Consider the following 19,725-nt stretch of genomic DNA (forward strand, 5'->3'; position numbering starts at 1 on the left):
GCCGAGGGCCGTGAGGGCAGTTGGGGCCCGGTTGGGCCTCAGGCGCTTCCGGGGGCGGGGGGCCGCGGCGCGTGCGCGACTGTCAGCCAATGGGAGGCGGCGGGGGCGGGGCTACGGGGAGCCCCTCAGGCGGCGGAGGCGCCGCCATGTCCGTGGCGTTCGTGCCCGAGCGGTTGCGGGGGAAGGCGGAGGTGAACCAGGACACCCTGCAGAGGGTGAGCGCCGGCACGGGGCTGACCGGGACTGACGGGACTGGGCCAGGATTGGAACCGGGGCTGAAGGGAGTGGGCCGAGATGGAGCCGGGATTGGAGCAGGGACTGAGCCGGGACTGGGCGGTCGGGGGCCGGGGCCGGCCGTGGCGGGGCGGGCGGTGACCGCGCTCTGTCCACAGCTGCTGGAGGAGAACGACCAGCTGATCCGGTGCATCGTGGAGTACCAGAGCAAGGGCCGCGCCACCGACTGCGTGCAGTGAGTGACCGGGGCGGGCAGGGCCGGTGAGGGGAGGGAACGCGGCTCCCGGGCCCACAGCTTTAGCACCACGAAGCAAATGCGTCCGGGCTTATGAAGGGACTTCATCAGAATCATTGTCACAGATGTATAAAGCAAAGCTGCCCCCGACGGAGTGACCCCGCCGGCTCCGTGAGGGTGTTCGCTCAGTGTCCTGTGCCAGCGGCTCTGCGGGCTCTGCGCGCCCCGTGTGTGACACACAGCCCGGACAAGAACACGTTTCCCCGATTTACTGTTCTAGTTTGCTATTTCCTTACCGGTCAGCAAACCCTGATCAGATTGCAAAGGTGACAGGTGTGGGTAGGTGGCTATGAAAGAGCAGGTTACCCAGATACTGTGTTTCCTTCTCTCACAGGTACCAGCATATCCTGCACAGAAACCTCATTTATTTAGCCACAATTGCAGATGCCACACCGCCCAGCACACAGAAGACTGCAGACTGACTGACACCTGCACAGAGCAGTGCTGCTTTCCGACTCTGTAGAAATACTTAGTTTAGGAGTCCAGCGTTGTGGTCTTGAAAGGCAGGTAAAAAGTGATTGGTACTTGTGTGTTTAAAATGTGACTGTAGTTTTCCATGTAGTATTAGGCTAGTTCTTCCTCTGTTACTGTAATCAACACAGCTTAAGGGTGATTAATAATTATCACAGTGCCTTTTTCCCTCTGAAAAACTCAGTGCAGTGTACTTTGAGCACAGCCAGACAGCACTGCTGGAAGCAGAGCCTGCTTTATGACTAAGGTTCTGCAGTAACAGGGTAAGCACTTCACCAGGTGACTGCTACCTCCAGCATGACACAGTCAGGCATGTGTTGCCATATACAGAGCCATTTGGGTCCTGTATCAGAATTGTGCTGAATAAAGATCTTCTTTGTAAACTGTAGTATATTGTGAATTAATACAACATGTTAACAAAGGAGCAGCTCAGTGATTCAGTGAAACAAATATTAACTTTCCTGGGAACGAGGGGATTGCTGCACTTCAGTGCAAGGGACAAACCCAGCCTTTATTCCAGCGAGCCCCACTCATGTCGAGGCTTTTCCTCGGTGCTGGGAAGGCCGTGTACTGCAGACTGAACAAGTGAATTCTTATCTGTCAGCACTTGTGTCCAGCTGCCTGTTTGTACTCACCCCCAAGGAGGACAGCAGCCCTGCCCACCTGGATGTGGCACTCCAGTGCCACCATCACATCAGCTGAACTAAGAGCCCTGACAGTTGCAGGCAGAGGGATGGAGTTCACTGTTGCTCACTCACTCCCATCACAGTTATTTACTCTGTGCCTGCTGAAAACGCAGGTGAAGTTGGCAATGTTCATCTGCAGTACGGGGCCAGAGACCCTGCTGAGGCAGTGTCTGTGCCAGCTCCTCCAGTGCCATCTGTTTGAGAAAGTAGCTTTAAAAATGCTTCAAATTGTACAGTGCATAAAGTTTGTTTTTATATGATGAGTCAGTAAGTAGGCAGTTGACAATTTTCAAACTGTTAAATAATCCCATGTTAATGAAATAAGATCTTTGTTTACAAACCAAAGTTACAGTTTAAGGTGCTGCTCATTTTCAGCAAGGTGCATATTTTAAACAGGTATGACCTATTAAATGTATATCTTTAATAAAGCAAATAGTTTACTTTTACAGAAGCTTTAAAATACAAACTGTACAGTTCCAGTTCAGAAGCATTAGCTATTCACAAGAAGCACTGCAATAAGGGTAAGTTAACTAAGCACCAAACCCTTGCACTTGGCAGTGTAAGTGAAGTTTAAGGGCAAGACTCATTTGCCAAGTGCAACAATTCTTAAAATTACCAGTGTTCAGAACAATCGGAAGCAAAGGACAGAGTAGCACCCACGTGGTCAAAATGCAGACAAACTTTCTTTGTTTTCACTGATGTAGGTCCAGGAACTCGACAGCATTTGTAATTATGAATAAACTGCAAAAACTAGAGCAATCATTTTGGCACTTGTTAGAAAAAAGTTCAAAATTAAGTGTTTTCATTAACTTCCATTTTGGTCTTAGTATGAATAATCAGTAAGTACAACCAAATTTAGGGTTTAATATTAGATCTAAACGACAAGATTTAGGAAACTCAAAACCATTCATCAAGTTAAATAACCACTAACATTTTCAGTGGAGGGTTTTCAAAATTATAGTAGTACAGACCATTAACAATTTACAGACAGAAGCCACACTGATTGTGCAAAGCACATTACTGTAAAAAGTCTATGTACAGCAAACAAATCTTTGTAAACATGGTAAGTATGAAGTTTCAGAAAACATGGTGACAATATCATAAATACAGGCAACATTGGCATCCTCAAACAGCACAAAAGGTAACAATCTGGGCCTGCAAATAGAGCCCGTCACCATACAAACAAAAAAGGTGGATGGGTTTGAAATACCCAGATGTTTAATAGTTTTAGTGTTGTGTATACTTTATATATATATATAATGTATTTATTTTTTGGTATCTTTAGATATAGATGTAATTAGTTTGTAAAACCAAAACCAACAAATGTGCTTTATCTTCATTGAAAAATTATGTAGTTAGAACTAATAACCCATTTTACTAGTAGTTAACATATTAGAATGATATGACTTAAGAAAAATACAAAAATAAGATTAATACTGTCAAAACTCTTATACCAGAAAATATTGTGGTTTTTAGACTCTTTCAAAGATGAAATATGAAAATTTAAATAAGCTCTAACTATATAAAGAATCTTCTGTAATCTCAATTCATATACAGTGGGATAGCTATACATATATTTACCATTGTTCTTCAATTTTTAAGCACCAGTCACTCTCCCGGATCCACTTTGGTTGGAAGATTATTCCTAATTCCACAGGTTCACTTAATGGCACATATTGACTGCAAATAATTACTTTATCCTTTTAAAAAAAATAATGTTCTTTTAACTAACTGCTACCCCACGTTTCAGTTTTAGTATCTTCTGAGCCAGCTCACAATTTTTAATCAACTGTAGCATCTGAAATAAGACTTTAAATAAAAGCAAGTAGTCTCTTAGGCTTTGCTTTCACACGCTGCAGGAGCCCTGTGTGGGAACAGCTCTGGCCAAAGGCTGCCCAAGGAACAGGGTGTTCAGAGCCGGAGTCCCGGCAGCCACACCGGAGCCGTCGGCTCCAGCAGCTCAGGGAACTCTGCGGCTCTGCTGAGCTCGGGGGGAGGGAACTGCCACAGCACTCAGTCTGCAGCTGCTCCTGCAGCAGCTCCCCAGTGAACTCATCTGTGTGGCACAGCAAAAGCTGCTGCTGCACTTCATTTAAAAAAAGCTGCCCACGGGCCAGAATGAGAATACAAAGGCTCTACAGCTTGTCCGTTATAAATTTAAACACAAACAGTGTTGAGCAAAGTGACCACTATATATTTGCTCCAACATATTCAATGTGTTTCAGTAAGATGTTTAACTATAAATCTATATGAAAAATAGCTATAAAATACAGTGTTTCTTGTATGGTAGTCCTTCAGCAGTTCTTTTTAGAAAAAAAAATGTTTTGAAAGTAAAGGCAATATACACATTTTTAAAAGCATTTCTACATCACAGTTTTGGGCTGTTTCATGTCCACCAACAAACATATTGGCCACATTTGCTCAGCACTGTCAGTCACAACTCGAGAGTTTGTCTGTCTCCCCCAAACCCCTCCAACTCCCCGTCAGTGAGATCACCAGGACACAGCCAACACCCCGGGCACGGAAGCTGCGCCGTTCCCTCGGCCCTGTGCTGCTCTGCAGGAGGAACAGTCAGTACTGGGGCAGGTACGATGGTCTGCGCTCGTGCTTCACCGGGAAGGATTTGAAGCCCTTGTTGATCTGTTTGTGCTGGGAAGCCTGCTGGGATTGTTGCTGCTGCTGCTGCGCGAAGGCGAAGCCGGAGGAGATGCCGGCGGCCGGGGCGCAGTCGTTGGCCCACAGGGGCGACGGCAGGAGCTGCATCGTGTCGCTCCACTGGCTCACGGGGCTGCCCAGGGGGTACAGGGCTGAGCTCTGGCCGGGCAGGGTGCCCGTCACCGAGGACGAGTGCTGCCACGGCGCCTTCGGGGGCCACGTTTTGGTCTTGCTGTCCTGAGAAAACAAAACCAGCTGGGGTTGGCTTCTTTCGATACCAACACACTTTGCTTTTGAGACAATACTTGACACGTCACCTTGTCCCCTCCTTAAGACATTTTCAGAAGGTTTCACAGACTTGTGGGTCCCTTCCAACCCAGAATATTCTGTGAAATCCAAGCAGTGACCACAAGGATCATCAAGGCCAGCTCTTCAGTGAATGGCCCATACAGCGATCAAACCACAACCCTGGTGTTACCAGCACCATGTTCTAACCAACTGAGTTCATCTCAGGGTCATAACTTACATTTGAAAGCACAGTGGATGCCTGGAAAGCACTCTGGATTCTTAACACATCTGCCTGTTAAAAAACCTTTGAATTTACTTCAGCATGACACAGAGTGGCCCCAACAAAAGGGAAAGAAGTAAGTCATTTCCAATTTTAATATTTAAATTTGGTGACTTTTGTACTCCTCGAGTGCAGATGGTTTGGGGTTTTGCTGAAGTAACCGATCTGGAGATGCAGATGCTGTTCCAGTTGTTTTCCTAGTGCAGACCCCCCCCCCACAGAGGAGCAAGGCCCGAGCTGAGCTCACCTGGCTGCGGTCGTCAGCTGCAGACAGGAGGGGAGGCGATGGCAGCGTGCTGGGCTCCTGCTCACCACTGCTGTGCTTTCTGCCAGAGAGAGAGGGACAGTCACTGCTGGGTTTTCAATCACTCACCCCCATCACTCTGCTCTCAGCCTGTCACACCCCACAGTGGGTCCTGCTGTTCCAGAGGGTTTCAGGTACTTTTTGCTCCGTACAGGCAAAGGCAGCAACAGAAAGAACCTGATCACTGAGCCCAGGCAGGGAATGGCACTGCAGCACTTCTTGGAGCTACAGCTTCAGCAAGGTCTGTGTAGAGGTGAGTGGGAGCTGGGTTAGGCTTTTGCCCACCTGGAAGAAATCTGCCAGAAATTGCCTTTTCTGTCACCTGCTCTCATGGTTTGTGTTTCTTTGGGCTTTTTAAAGTATGTTTTCTGAAACAACTTTACAGACAAGATAAAAGAACAGTTGAACAAGTGAAGCATCTGCTGAAGCACAGTGACTTGACAGTGACATGCCACCTTCAGTTTAAATTTGTGACCTAATGCCTGGTATCAAATAGAAATCCTTGACCACATGGGCATTCTGAAAGATTTCTTTAGTGTTGTGTTTTGGATTTTTTTTTAGGGAGTGGGATTAGATTAAAGCAGAATCTTTTATTTCATCCTTTCCTTAAATAAACCCAATCAGCATGCTCCAACCATCAGGCCTCCATGGGTAAGCAGCCCTTTGCAGGTCAGCTTTAGCACACCCAACCCTTTTGCCTTCTCTTGCTGCCCAGGTTTAGCTCTGGTATTTTATCAGGCCCTCAACTGGAGAACATTTTTCTTCCTCAAAGGAACATAAGACAGTAGTATTGTTACTTCAGCTGAAGTTTTTGTTCAGTGAAGTACCCTCCTTGGGAACTTCCTTCTGCTCTTCAGAGCTCTACATAAAGCACAGGCTTTTCTTGTTCTTGCTCCATGAGTCACTCCATGATCCATCTCTACCTGTCTGCTGGCTTGGCAGGTTAATTCACCCCTTAGGTGCTATTGTATTTTCTTTCCCTGCTGCTTTTTAAAAAAAATACAAATAATTACTTCTTCTGTGATGTTTATGCAGTGGCTCTCTTCCATTAACTTCAATTTAGCATCCATTGAAGCTCAGTTCCTGTTCCCTCTCTATAAAGTCTTGGTAAGTGTAAAGGTTCAGAAAACAGCTCCTCATTTGATCAGTTCCTTTCTGACAATGCACATAAAAACAGCAATCCAGGTATAACCTGGGGAAACTGGCAGTGCACCCACTGACAACTTCTGGGCACCAAAAAGCAGACAGACAATCTTGTATCTAAAGGTACTGACTGAATTATTTTATGATGTAAACAAAACCAGAATTTTTGGCCACAGAACTAACTTGTTCTATTTTTCAAAAAGACTCTGAGAAACAGTTTGAGAGAATGATCCCAGATTGGAACTGGGTTGGTATTCAAGCTTCATCTTGTGCCTTTTGTTACTGTTGTTCTAAGTGCCCTCAGCTATGGAATCCCTGAGGTCCCAGACACACCGAGCCTCCAGCCCTTCAGAACTGCAGGAAGCAATTGCTGCAATTCCTGCTGCTGGAAGGGGATTGTTCAGAGCTGGAAATCCTGGCTTAGTTTTTAAGCTACTGAAATTATTTATGAAGCAATTAAGCCACCTCTTCATATTGTCAGAAATAAAGGACTAACCAGTGTATTTAGGACTCCCAGAAGGGCAGTGGCAGCCAAGGTGAGACAAGTCTACACCACATAGCAGCACTTCCCCAGTGCCAGGGGGCACTCACTGCCACCCCAGAGCAGTGTCAGGGGCACAGCAGAGCTGCTGCCAGGCACAGTCTGCAAACCAGCTCAGCACGGGTCTCTAACACCCCAGGAGTTTGGAAAGAAGCAGCATCCAAAAGAGAACCTCTTGGAAGAGGGAAAGCATCTGACCTTTCCTGCTGTCCTGAGTCTCAGCTGTTTGCACAGGGCTGGTTTGTAGGAGGAGGGAGCTGCCAACACACCTCCCTTTGGGAATGCACTGACCCAACCCCCCGGGCAGTGCACACACTGACCCTGGAACTGTGTCTCAGCAGCAGGAATTTCCTTTGGCTGGAGGCTCAAATGAAATTATAGATATAAAAAAGGAATCTTACAGAGTGCTCTGTATTTCTGTTCATTCTGCTCACCTCCTCTGCTTCACAGCAGCAACAAGGTCTGGCCCTGAGAACATGGAGAACAGGCTGTCTCCGTTGGCTGAGGAGGTCTCATCACTTGAGCTGGCAGAGTCTCCTTGAGTTCCAGACCAGCTATTTGTCACATCACTGCAACACAAGAAGTTGTGTTAGTCCTTGTATTTACAGTGCCTGGTCCAGAATGTATCCCAGTTGTGCTGAGCCTGTCACAGGTGATACCTCAGAAAACAAAGACATTTCAATACTTGGGAAAATGTGCCACTAACACAAATACTTTCACTTATCTCAGTGGTCACATTAACTGCTTTGTCTGTTACAGCTTCTTTATATATATTTTACTAAAACAATAATGTCCATTAAAAGTGCCTCTCCTGTTCAGGAAGGAGAAGTGATGCTTGGGTTTGGAATCACTTGACTTTTTCACTGCAAAACTGAGCCAGAACACAACTGTCCTACTGGTTTCACACCAGCTCAAGTCACAGCTGTTACACTGTGGAAAAGGGACAGAGAATCTTGAAACACTTCTGTTGTTGTAAATAGTTATGATTTGGAAGAGACTAAGAACCACTAATGTACTTGCTGTAAGGTACCTGCCTTTTAGGAGCAAAATTAAGTGGCTAAAATCTGGAAAATCAAATTCAGTCAGGCACTGCATCACTTTTCATCAAAAGTGGGTCTCAAAGGTTTTCAGAATATTCAGAGAAAACTCTCTGAATGCATCTGTGCTATAGATGCCTTATTCCCTCTGGAGGCACAGTCGGTCTCCACACCACTCCAGAGGAGACATCAACCCTGTCAGTGCCCCTGCAAAGCAGGAGGGGCTCATTGCTCACTCCTGACAGAACCAAGTGCAGCTGGAAAAAACATCCAGCACTGCCACATCCTGCCAAGTCCGGCTGCCAGACAGTGTCTTACTGCCACAGTGTCTTACCCCTCTACGAAGTACTCGGGGAAGGGCCATGTCTTGTGGGGCTCGTCGGGCAGGGCCCAGTTGCCGCGGGCGGTGCTGGTGCTGGGCCGGCGGAGCTGCTGCGCCTGCCGCTTCTGCTGCATGGCCTGGTTCACCCCGGCGACGTAGCGGGCAAACTCGGGGTCAGAGCCAACTGAGGGGACAAACCAACACTGCTGACACTCAGCTCCTGCTGCTGCACTTACCCCCAATTCCATCCGTCAGGTTTCACCACCCCCCGCAGCAAAATCCCCTCCCTGGTGGCAAAGGGGAGCCACCGGTGGGTTCCTCTTGACGGAGCAGGAAATGTCTGACAAGCACATACACAGCATTGGGGGGTAATAATTAACACTTGGAACTACACCCTTGCATTCCAGCAGGGAAGTAGGATCTGTACTGTGATATGTGTGCACACTGACAGGTCCAGTATCCATCAGCAGATTTAAAGCCTGTACATTTATCCACGCTCAGCAAAAAAGAACACTCCAGTTACTATAGTTGATGCAGGAGTGCAACCAGCTAAGTTGTGGTCCTGCTTACTGGGGAAATCAGAATTTCAGAGCCCCAAAACTGCCTACTTCCTACAAGGATGAAAGAATTTGGAAAACATTTTGATCCTGACCGACAAAATATTTCAGAGTAAGAATCATATTTACAGAAAAAAAGCAGTAATTTAAAAATTCTTCCATTCTTAAAGTGATTTATGTGTCCCAAGCATCTGGTAAAGGATGAACATGATCTTGAGCAGACACAGCAAAAGCCTTAATGCAGAAGTGTTTCAATGCTCCACTGGTCAGAGCGAGCAGTTAGATTAGAAGGAATGCTGCTATGATTCAGTGTAATTGAGTTTCCACAGCTTCTGTTTCTCTTTGCCTTTTGTTTTTTTCTTCCCTGAGAAAAGCCTTTGCAATCTGACTGGATTTATGGAAGATGTCTGGACTACACACACAGCAATTGCAGTGGGAAGTGCAGAGCTGCTGCTTGCCAGGCTCAGTCTGAGATTAAGAGTGAGGACTGAAGAACATCCAACAGTCATGCACAGCTCAGGAAGCAGAAACCTCTTTCCTGTGGCAGCTCCCTACATTCAGTTCTGCATTTACAAGATAAGTTTCCTTGTTCTCATTTGACACGTCCAGAAAAGAGCTCCACAGTGTTTCGTGGGATGCAAATGACAGGGAGGTAATTTTGTTTCTCTGCATCCTTTACTACCCAAGCAAGGGACAGAGCTGGGACAGAAACAAAACATCCCCACTAATGCTCCTTCTCCCTCTGGAACATCTTTATATCAGCTTAAGATGAGGCTGGAAGCCAGACAGCTCCTCAGATCCAAGGACAGAGTATGGACGGGATCTGAAGGGCATCCAGGCTTTTTCCCTGGGGGTAGCATTGAGTGCTAAATCACTGGTATATTCAAAACAGAAACCTGTGTTACCTTTTGCCTCACTAAAAACATGTCAGGTGAACAGCTTTGTATCAGAGAGCTTTTTACTTCAAAAGACTTGGAGTTCTCAACATTAATTCTGCTAGTTCTTACTGCAACATTCCTTCATCAAGTCCTTACAGGTGATAGAAGTACTGCAAAATACATTTTTGGTACCTAGTTAAGCCTTTGACATGAAAAGCCATCAATTTTATAAATTCTTAATTAGTACATTTGCATCTGAAAAGAGACATTTTCAGACGCTAAAAATATTTATTAAAATAGTAATGTGATTTCTTTATTAAAATAGTAACGTGATTTCTTTATTAAAACAGTAATGTGATTTCTTTCAAATGACAAATGTGCAGTCCTAGGAAAGCCTGGAAATGAAAAAAATGTTTTGTGTTTTAAAGCTTTTTGTACTTCACTAACTAAAGCTTAGATTGAAAATTCCTACACCACAGCTCAACCTGGCAAGTTCTATGAAGAAAAGTTTTCTTTCCAATGGAAAAGTCTGTTCAATTGGAAGGGGGTTTTTTGGTTGGTTGGTTTTGGGTTTTTAAATTCCAGATCTGTGGAAAATACTGTTTACTTATCACTACAAGTGTAAAAGGGCAATGCACTGAGCACCACTGATGAGCTTAAGTCACCTTTTCTGAGTGTCACTTCCTAAGTCCTTGTTCTTCATCCAGTGGACCAAACCGAGTAGTTTATAGAGACTGAAAGGAAAATACTACAGAAATAGAAGGGATTCAAAATGCTGGAAATGCCAGTTCTTTGTATACCTGCTGTCTTTTCCCTACACAGACACACATGGATTTAGTGCTTAGTAAAGATCACTCTGTCCTTACTTAAAGGTTGTGATAATCCTTAAATCCATACCATAAGTAAGATTATGCTAATTCAGACTTACAGGTGTTAAGCAACAACATAACTATGATGCCTATTTTTGCCTTACAAACTCCACTGATTTATCAACTGCACTGACAAAATAACTTTAAGAATTACAAGCCAAAGGAGCTGGTTTGAGACACCTCCACATTCCAAAGAGACAGAGCCCCGGGAACCGGATCCTGCTCTGAGAAAGGGTTTCCTGCCCTCGTGCTGCCTCCCTCCAGGCAGCTTCCCTAAGTGCACACTGCAGCATTCCTGGAGCTGTGTTCCAGGCCAACAGGGGTTATATTTACAAGGCAAGGGATGTGTAAGTTGTTCTGAGTACTACAGTCGGAACCACAGAATATTCTGGGTTGGAAGGGACCCACAGGATCATGGAGTCCAACTCTTCACAGGGGATTGAACACTCATCTCCTCTGAGATTCTACAGCTGATTTCTTAGACTTCAGCTATTTGTTTATGACTAAAATTTTATCTCACTTCATCTTTGACAACAATCCATCCATATTTGCAATTTATTGGTGGTCCAAACACATCTGGCAAACCTCATGGCACTTGCTTTTTAGTCTCTAATCCTTCGACATCCAAGCTTTTCACTGCAGAACCAGCTGCAGATCAGGGACCAGCATGATTCCCATGGAATTGCAGAGTAATGGAGGGAAAATGTGGGGATATGAGAAAGATGCATCACTATCTCCATATTACAAGACTAGTAAAGAGCAGGAAGAGTCATTCTGGGGAGAGGGAAAATACCTGAGCCCAAGAGTTTGATTTGAAACAATTTTATAAATTAAGAATAGGAGGAACATCTACAACTGGGACAAGAAACAAGGAATCAGTTCTCATGCTTGCTCATTAATGAAAGTTTCTTGCACTTCAAGATCAACTTCTGTTAACAAAGCAAACTGGCACACACACAAACCCCTGCCTGCCCTGGTCAGCACCCCCACATCTGGGGGCAGCACGAGGAAACACAGTTATTGCCAGCAATATTTCACAGCATTCTTTGGAAAAGGACTCTTACAAAAAGTATAAGAAAGGAAAAGGCACACACCTGCAGGGTCAAAAGGCAGGATTTCTCCCAACATCCCAAACACTCCATCAGTTTGGTCACGATTTGGCCATGTGTTGTTCCTAGGTCCTTGTGGTTTCTGTCCTAACATCTCTGACATCATATTGTCCATATAGCTGCTCACAAGACCCAAGCTGTACAAATCAGAGCTTAAATCTGAAAATCCAGGATTGTTCCACTGGTTTATATGAGACAATCCAGTTCCAACAGCCTGGGCTTGCTGCTGTGAAGAATTACTGAGCCATTTGGCAGGTACACGTTGCTGTGGTCCAATAGGTTGAAGCAAGTGTTGGTAATACTGCATTTGCTGCTTTTGGGATTGCTGCTGCTGGGACAAGCCTTGCTGAGGAGGATGCAGGGGAGGGTGAGACACAGACTGGGGCTGCTGTTGGACCGCCCCCGACTTCTGTTCCGCTGCTGCAGAGGAGGCAACAGAGTTCCTTCTTTTCACCATGGGAGAGGTCTGCTGGGATTTGCCCATGTTGAAACCAGACAGGAAATCGATAACGTCCTGCATTTCTTGGTCAGTTGGTAAATTCATGCCTTTGTCATCCTTGCCATCATCTGCCTTGAAGAAGCTGTCCCGCCTGTCCCCCAGGAAGCCGTTGGCCAGCTGGCCCGTGCCCGGCTCCGCGGCCCGCGGGAAGCTCCCGATGCTCAGGATGCTCTGCAGCCGCGCGTCCACGGCCGGGGGCACCTTGGCCTTCTCCTCGGAGCAGGAGCTTATGAACACGTTTTTGGAAGGCGTGTTGGGGATGGAGTAACTGCCAGTGCTGCTCGTACTGGTGCACGAAGTTTTTTTTGTAAACCGTGAGGTCAGTTTTGAGAATGTCTTTTGGAGACCCCCTGAAGATTTGCTTCCGTTTCCCGAGGGCAAGTCAACCTGGTTCCCAAAGTCTGAGATTTCACGCTGTAACTGGATCTGAATGCAAGGCAAAGCTTGCTCCCTGCAGCAACGAGAACCACATATATCAAACCACCTAATACATAACTGAGTTTGTACTTTGGGGGAAAATGTGGATTTGGATAACAGAGAAAGAAACAACACCAAAGACTGCCAAGTTCATCAGCTACTTCTTATGGTAACTGCAAATTATTGCTAGCATTTGCATTACTTCCCATTCCTTAAGAAAATCAGAACTGTGTTTCAAGACCTAAATGAAGCCTAATTTAATATAAATTAAGCATTTTTTAAGAGAGAAACAAATACTTCTGTACCCTTGGAAAAGCTGCTGGTTTGGTCTTAAGCAGGCTCCTGTATCTATGGGGATTACCAATGTCTCACTCTCACCTGGACTCCCAATTTCCCCTTCTGACAAGCTGGTACCATCAAATCTCTCAGCACAGATCACTCAGCAATGACACTTAGTTTAAACTAAGGAAGTGGAGTGTGAGGCTCAAGAGGAGACGTACCTTCCTTCCTTCCACCTGTGTATATCAAACACAGCAGTGTAGAGCACATCTACCAGCCCCAGGGTCTTCTCTGGATCCAGACTCCTCTGTAGCAAAGACATTGTTGCTGGATCTTCTTTCAGGCACCTGTAATCATGAAGTTTAAACTAAAAATCAAAATGTTTGTTTTCTACCTTAAACAATTCTGCCACATCAGAAAACAGAAGGGCAGTGGCTGCACTCCTGCAGCACAACCCACAGACCCCTGGGGATTCCTGCGCCTGCAGCCAGAGCAGTTTCTTCCTACTGTGGGACACACAAGTGATCCCACGCAAAGTTAAGCAATTCCATGTATTTCTATCATGACTGCCGATGAGCTCTTGAGCAGGCACAGCTGAGGCACAGCAGAGCAAACGCTGAGCACCCAACACCCCTTCTGGGACACGGCGAGGGCCGACACTGCCCACACCGGGAGCACCCCGGGGGCACCGCCGGGAGCCCCGGCCCGGCAGGCTCCGTGAGGAATGACCCCGCATATCCCGCGGTCCGGGGAGATGTCACTGAGCTGTGAAGGTGCGTTTCCCTCAGGGCACAGAATTCCCGCAGCCGGCCCGGCAGTGCCGCAGGGATCGGGCCCCGCGCTGCCACCGCGAGACACCAGGAGGCGCTGCCCGACGGGGATGGGATGGATCGGGAAACACTCGGGAGAGCCCCGGGAATACACGTCGGGAGAGCCCTTCTTTTGGGCAACACAGCATCGGGAGACTCTTAGGGAAACACCTTCAGGAGACTCCTTTTGGGCAAACACAGAATCACAGACTGGGCTGAGCTGGAAGGGACCCACAAGGACCATCAGTCCAACCCCTGGCCCTGCACAGGCCCAGCCCCAGGAGTCACCCCCTGTGCCCCAGAGGATCAGCCAAACCCTCCTGGAGCTCTGGCAGCCTTGGGGCTGTGCCCACTGCCCTGGGGAGCCTGGGCAGTGCCCAACCAGCCTCTGGGGGAAGAACCTTTGGCTGAGATCCAACCTGACCCTGCCCTGACACAGCTCCAGCCATTCCCTGGCTGCTGTCCCTGGTCCCCCCAGAGCAGAGCTCAGTCCCTGCCCCTCCTCTGCCCCTGCCCAGGAATTGGAACTGCACTGAGGTCTCCCCTCAGTCTCCTCTGCTCCAGCTGAACACACCAAGTGCCCTCAGTGTCCTCACACGGCTTCAGATCAAGGCCCTTCCCCATCTCCGTGTCCCTCCTTTGGACACTCTCCAATGGCTCAATATCTTCCCTACATTGTGGTGCCCAAAACTGCCCCAATATTCCAGGTGAGGCCGCTCCAGGGCACAGTACAGCATCAGGAGACTCCTCCCTTGGCCACGCCATCAGTGCCATCAGTACCACGACAAACAGAAACAGGCCACCTCAGTAAGGAGTCAGGTGAATAAACTCTGTTGTACTCAAGTTCCTAACACTGAATGCTTCCAAGTAAGAGGAGTGTTCTAATTCCAAATTATTGCTTTGAATGGGAAGAAATCCTCACTTAAACTCCAGATTAACCCCAGCCCTCTTTCCTGGGCAGTCAACTAAACTGGCAGGAACAGCATCTCGGCGTCCAGAGTCATGACAGCACTCAAAACAGCAAAGGCTCTCCCATGAACTCAGCTAACTCCTGGCCTTGCTGAGCTAACAGCTGGGACCTGCTGGGGAGGAGCATAACAGGAATACTGTTAGATTATTATTTTTAAGGTTTTTCTTCCATCATCAAGCTTTTACTTTTAAGTCTTAGCGTCCCAGCACTGCCTTTTTTGTGTTGCCCCCAGTACAGCCTGTCAGGAATAGAAGTGTTAAAACAGTTCACATAAAAGAACTTAAGGAAGCTGTGCCATAATTGTGTAGTATTCTCTCTCCCCTTTGTGCTGCAATCATTTTACCCAAATATTTCAGTCATAATCTGCAATACAGTATTTTTATTTACCAAGTTGATGGAACTTGTACCACAATTCTCGATCCTTCCAAACTTATCTGAGGAGCATAGGCTTCTTTATTTTCAATCTGTGCTGTGTCCACAACCACCTAGCAAATAAAATGAAAATAAAAGGGAAATGATTTTAAGAATCAGTTCTAGTCATTTTATCACCCCTGTAGTTAAGCTGCAACAGTCTCATCTCTGAGCTGTGCTAAAGGTACAAAAAATAACCAAATAAAAACTAACCGACTCACAAAATCATTGTAAGTATATTTCTATTTCAATGTATATGTTTAAAATAATATAAAATCATTGGGTTCAGTAACCTGTCTCTCAAGGACTTCATTCTTCTCAGGAGTTAAGCATCACTACACAGTTACCAGCTGCTTTACCTCACAGCTGGTGGTTCTCAATGGCTCCACACAACAGCCCTTACATTTGAGAGGTTTAACACAGTTACTACTTTAATAGCTCCCAAACATCTATTTAGCAAAATATTTTAAATAATTTAACTGCAGTGAATGGTGTAACATAGGCAAGCAGCATTCAGCTGGAAACCCTTCACATGGGTCACAATTCCTAACGTACACCCCTTTTAAGGTTATAAAATTCCATACCAACCTTCCTCTATTCTACCTAATGAAGCTGCACTGTTATTTAATTATATAATTTCCAAATAGAAAGAGAAGTGACTGTTCAGTTTGTTGAATTCTGAGCCATATCATGAAGATATATGGAAGACAAAAGTCTTGAAAATCAACCCTCTGTCACGACCCTTTCTTTTTAGGGAATGCAGAAGGAATAGACTCACTTCGGCTTCATTTAACCTTTAATACCAGTGACAGTAAGTTCCATATTTGGTTCATGCTTTCTGTTGTTGTCCAGTCTGTGTGGGTTGGCCTTTTTGATCATTTCCATAATTTCCTATTTTGGTCATGCTGAACCAGCAGCTTTTTGGCAGCACTCAGCAGTTCTTGCTTCAGTGACTAGCAGATTAGCTGTACCATTTATCCTTGAAATGGCAAAAGTCCTCTGGGAAAAATAAGCCTCAGGGATTATTACTGACTTTTTTGCCATCACCCAGCCTACACCAGTTCAGTTTCTAACATGTTCTCTATTGCTGGGTATGAAAACATGTGAAATATGAATAATGCTGAGAGTTTCTCCTCTCTCATTTTAACAAAACCATCCAATGACACTTGAACATAATTATTTCCCACCTTTCAGGTATTTTTGCATAAAGCCTTTGTTTTCCTTCAGCTGACTCCAAGCCTTTGCCCAAGTTTATCCAATCCTGACAAACATGTCTAAGCATGGTGCCAAAACACCACACTCGTGAAAATACCTCTCATTTCCTAACAGGAAAACTCCACGACTTTTCCTTTTTAATTTTATGTAATTTCGTAATGTGCAATTCAGCTCTACTGCAATTATAGTTTTGATAAAGAGAGATGCAATTAGGAGTGATTGTTCTCAACTTCCAAGAAAAACAGAGTCTGCACCTCAGACCTTAAGTCAGAGCTAAAACTCTGGTTTGTGCAGATCCGTGCCAGCTTCTGGCAGTGGTGAACAGCAGTGCCCATGGGTGTCTTGGGGTGTCCCTCCCCCTGGATGGATCTTCCTTTCTTCCTTTGGAAAAAAGCTTTACATGTCTTGACATTTGTCAGAGTTGGGACATCTGGGATTTAAACATTACCAGGAGATTTAGGGCTCCTGCAGTGGAAAGATCTACTAGCACAAGAAAAGAGAGGTTTAACTGTTGACCTCTTTGCATGAGGCCAATTCAAAGTTTCATTTCCACTCATCCTCTGAATTCAACTATTTTAATACACATTATTTTTATTTGAACAGATTTGAGCAGATTTCTTCAGCTGACCCAAAGCTGAAAATACAATTCTTATTACATATATGCTTAGGTAAAAACTGAAAATCCACACTTCAAAATAGTTCTTGTGCTAAAAAACTACAGCCCAAAATAAACCAAGCAAACTAAGTGACATCTCATTGTGCCTTCCACGCTCAGTGAGTCTCTTCTGAAAAGACACAGGCAAGAAAGGCTAAAACCAGTGAGACTGCCAAGTAATGTTCTTTTTTGAATTGTGCATTTAAGTGACAGATTTACACCCAATTCTGAACGAGTGCAGACAGCTCAGTGTCTAAAAGCAGCAAACCAAAGGCTACGTCACCTTGTGCCATGATTCAATGATTCATTTATCTGTTCGTCACAAAATAAACTGAAAATAAACACGTCCTCCCTCCCCGCCTGGTGGTGCTTAGAGAACAGCTTCCTGTACCTCAGCCAGCTATTGTTCTTGCTCTACAGGTGCTTCCTCTCTCATTTCCACCCAAAGAACGCTTTGCAGACATAAATTACAATTTCTTGTCACTGCACGAGGCTACACACAAGCATAGTTGTAAAAAATAAAATATAGTGTAAAAGAATAATAAGTTGTAAAAAATTAGGGCACATAATTTATAAAGAGAAACCTCAACCTTCATACCTCTCTATAAACTGTAAAGTATCAAAGTGAGAATGAATGAGAGAGAGAGGGTTTGCAAGTCTTTGTGCACAGCTCATTTCTGCTTCTTTGAGAACCTGAGGGTCATGCACAAATCTTTGGAGACATTCAGGATTCAACAAAGTAAAACTCCAAGTATCAGCCGGGTCATCTGGGAGAACGTGTGAGTGAGTTTTATGCTGACACTCTCCAAATGTGATGACAAACCTGAAGAATGTCAGTGCTCCAATTACCAGCAGGTCTAACTGGTCACGTCTAGACTGGGGGACATCAGATTTCCTGAGTCCAAATGTGCCTCAGGCCTCTCCTCAAATCTCATCGGGGCAGGACTTGGGTGTGCACGACACTGAAACCCCCTGGAAAGGAAATGGTGGAAGGTGCAGCTCCTCCCAGACATTCCTCACCCAGACACCGGGGAGCCAGCTCTGCTCCAGACACTCCCACAGGGCTGCTGAGAAACACTGGCTTTCCTGGCCTCATTTCCTGTACCTTGTGCTGACTCCCAGCATCCTGCCATCAGCTATGGCAGCTGAAGCCACAATCCCACTTAAGCACATCCTTTTTTCTCATTCTCCTTGTATTTATTAATATTTAATATGTTTTCCTTGAAAACACCTCAGTAGGAATTTGATCAATCCTACTATTCCACAGTTTCTTTCTGACCCTGAAAAGACACCCCCTTCTTATACCTCTCTGTAAAACTTTCCTTAGACAAAGCACTGCCATCTCCTGTCCTTAAATCCCTGTATCTCAGTGAAGTAAGGACTGACAGCAGGTGCACTGCTGTTGAGATTGATGGTTTGCCCCTTTGATTTTAGGCTGCCTTTAAAAGTCAGTTGAATTCCAGTACAACTTGAACCTACTTCTCTAACAGGTATTTAATATTAAGGGAATAACTAAGATCTGGTATCTAGTATCAAGGGAATGCTGAAGTAGAACTATCTGACAAATTCGTCATTTACGATTTATTACAATTTATTCACCATTACTGGAGAACCTACTCACAGCACCAAAAGCACATGGTTTAACTAACTAGGATGGAAGGTCTAAGTCACTTCATCAGCTGTGTGGTTTGTCTGAAAAACAAGATATTTACAAAGTATGCAGCTGTATGTGCCCTTCAATCAGAAATCAGTGACAGTCCTGATGGGCTGCCACCACCTCGAACAAGGAATCAGCACATGAACCAACAGGAAACACTGATCTCACTGCAAGGCTAGAGACAACTCAAAGAACACCTGACAGAAACTATCACAGGCTACAGTGTACCTTTACCCTTGCATTTCCTTCCTGTCCCAGGGCAGTCTTGCCCCCTACTCACAGCAGTCCAAAAACCCCCGTGTGTCATGACTGAACTCTTCTCTAAGGGACAAGACTGCAGTAATTAATTATGGGAGCACAAATGCATATTGTTATCAGAGTATTATCCAAGCATCTATTTTTTACCAGCTGTAAAATTCACTGAGCTTTTCCCCCCTCGAGAACACATGTCTACATCCAGGCATTGAAAGGCTCTGTCCTCAGCAGGAGATGTCAGGTGCCATTACCTGGTGCAGAGGACTGCCTGGTTTATGCTGGGCTGGAAACCCATTCAAAGCAGAGAACAAATGAAAAAATGGCAGGTTTTGAAGCTAATTTGAGAGGGGGGTGTGTTTGGGTTTTTGGTGGCTTTTTGGTTTTTTTAACATGGTCATCTATAGATTTGAAAATACTTGTATTTCTCTATGAATTGGAAGTTTCATTTCTTGTGTTCTCTCTACTAATGGAGACTATGAAGCACCCAGTGCATTCTTCTGTTTCCTGTCAACTACAGACACCACCTATGCACTTGCACTCCCCAAGGATACATTTTGCTCAGAGATCAAGTGAACTGCAGGGTTAAAAATGGAGAAACACAAAGGAAGACACCGCAAATTCATTCCCAAACTCCAAAACGTCCAGTTTCTCTTCAGGATGTTTAAGCAACCTTTTGTTTTGCTCACTCACCAGCCCAGCCTGGCCAAACAAGAGCTGCACAGCAGTTTTGCAGGCTCCTCTCCAGGTGGAAGGGCACACCTGGTTCAGCACCTCCGTGACGGGGGAGTCGTCCCGGGGGGTCAGTCCATTGTGGCACCCGGCCTCCTTGATCAGCTGCAGCATCGTGTGCTGCAAAAAACAGGCATTCACAAGTGTTAACACCCATCTG

At 45.5% G+C, this 19,725-nt stretch overlaps 2 protein-coding genes across 3 annotated transcripts in view; one reads left to right on the forward strand and one right to left on the reverse strand.

Moving 5' to 3' along the window:
- Positions 1-91: 91 nt before the first annotated feature.
- Positions 92-1,383, forward strand: SS18L2 (SS18 like 2). Its single transcript, XM_064671322.1, has 3 exons — positions 92-215; positions 393-469; positions 864-1,383. Exons 1-3 carry the CDS (start codon positions 147-149, stop codon positions 949-951), a joined length of 234 nt encoding a protein of 77 aa, XP_064527392.1. The 5' UTR covers positions 92-146; the 3' UTR covers positions 952-1,383.
- A 531-nt stretch (positions 1,384-1,914) lies between these two features.
- The window catches only part of GARRE1 (granule associated Rac and RHOG effector 1), a 58,895-nt gene continuing 41,084 nt past the window's right edge, over positions 1,915-19,725 (reverse strand). For both annotated transcript variants that reach the window (XM_064671310.1, XM_064671311.1), the window contains exons 7-14: positions 19,527-19,685; positions 15,031-15,128; positions 13,086-13,211; positions 11,655-12,619; positions 8,269-8,440; positions 7,332-7,466; positions 5,157-5,235; positions 1,915-4,578 (exon numbers count right to left, since the gene is read on the reverse strand). In XM_064671310.1, coding sequence (XP_064527380.1) covers positions 4,258-4,578; positions 5,157-5,235; positions 7,332-7,466; positions 8,269-8,440; positions 11,655-12,619; positions 13,086-13,211; positions 15,031-15,128; positions 19,527-19,685 — 2,055 coding nt within the window. In that variant the 3' untranslated portion in view covers positions 1,915-4,257. The remainder of the gene's footprint in view (positions 4,579-5,156; positions 5,236-7,331; positions 7,467-8,268; positions 8,441-11,654; positions 12,620-13,085; positions 13,212-15,030; positions 15,129-19,526; positions 19,686-19,725) is intronic.

The sequence above is a fragment of the Pseudopipra pipra genome, chromosome 14 (genome assembly GCF_036250125.1).
Source record: "Pseudopipra pipra isolate bDixPip1 chromosome 14, bDixPip1.hap1, whole genome shotgun sequence".
Classification (NCBI taxonomy): Eukaryota; Metazoa; Chordata; class Aves; order Passeriformes; family Pipridae; genus Pseudopipra; species Pseudopipra pipra.

Coding starts and splice junctions, on each gene's coding strand:
- SS18L2 (XM_064671322.1), top strand. CDS start 147: ATGTCCGTGGCGTTCGTGCCCGAGCGGTTGCGGGGGAAGGCGGAGGTG. Junction 216..392: donor ACCAGGACACCCTGCAGAGG/GTGAGCGCCGGC, acceptor CTCTGTCCACAG/CTGCTGGAGGAGAACGACCA. Junction 470..863: donor CGCGCCACCGACTGCGTGCA/GTGAGTGACCGG, acceptor CTTCTCTCACAG/GTACCAGCATATCCTGCACA.